At 61.9% G+C, this 812-nt stretch overlaps 1 protein-coding gene across 1 annotated transcript in view; it reads left to right on the top strand.

The window, feature by feature from the left end:
• Positions 1-812, top strand: part of AMSG_11528 (WD40 domain-containing protein) — a gene marked incomplete at its 3' end in the record, with an annotated part of 3,470 nt that overhangs the window by 1,758 nt on the left and 900 nt on the right. Inside the window, exon 2 of the mRNA XM_013897156.1 lies at positions 18-792. Within this exon, the coding sequence (XP_013752610.1) occupies positions 18-792 (775 nt within the window). The remainder of the gene's footprint in view (positions 1-17; positions 793-812) is intronic.

Here is an 812-nt window from a genome sequence, read left to right as displayed (position 1 = left end):
TTCGCACCTGATTGCAGCCGGAGCGAATCATGCCGCCGTTGCCGTTGCTCTCTCCTGGCCGTGGATGAATGCCCGCGCAAACGACTCGCTTGGTGGCCTCCTCAACGATCTGCGTTGTGTTGTGCGCCTCGGCCGTGAAGGAGCCAAAGACGTTGACCAGGTCGAGCATGCGCTGTCGCTCTCACGCGAGATCATTGAGAGCGGTACGTCACACATCGAAACCGAGCTCGTTGCCCGACTTGCCTATGACAACGCGTCCAACGCCGTGAAGGACCTGGTTGCTGCTGTGAGCAAAGATGCCCCGTCTGGGGCTCTCATTCCATTGAGAGTCGTGGACCCTGTCGCGCATCGTGGTGCTGAGCGCTTTCGCTTTGATGGCTTGTCCGGCAATGTCATCAACATCGGTGGCTCGCTGGTTGCTGCTGGATGTGGGAAGAATGTGGACGTACTTGACGTGCAAACTGGTGAACGCGTGGAGGTGCTGGAGGGCCACACCAGCGATGTGCGGGGTGTGATTGCGCTGCCGAGTGCGGATGGCCAGCTGCCTGTCCTGGTCTCGTGGTCGCGGGACAGGACGATCCGGGTGTGGCATGCTGCGGACGACGGGATGGGCGCCATGCGATACACCGCGGACAGTGCCTCCTGTGAGGTACTGGAGGGCCACACCAAGTATGTGCGGGGTGTGATTGCGCTGCCGAGTGCGCATGGCCAGCTGCCTGTCCTGGTCTCGTGGTCGTGGGAAGACACGATCCGGGTGTGGCATGCTGCCGACAACGGGACGGGCGCCATGCGGTACACCGCGGACATTGCCT

Source organism: Thecamonas trahens, assembly GCF_000142905.1.
Source record: "Thecamonas trahens ATCC 50062 unplaced genomic scaffold supercont1.101, whole genome shotgun sequence".
Classification (NCBI taxonomy): Eukaryota; order Apusomonadida; family Apusomonadidae; genus Thecamonas; species Thecamonas trahens.
This window is presented reverse-complemented; position numbering and strand designations above follow the sequence as displayed.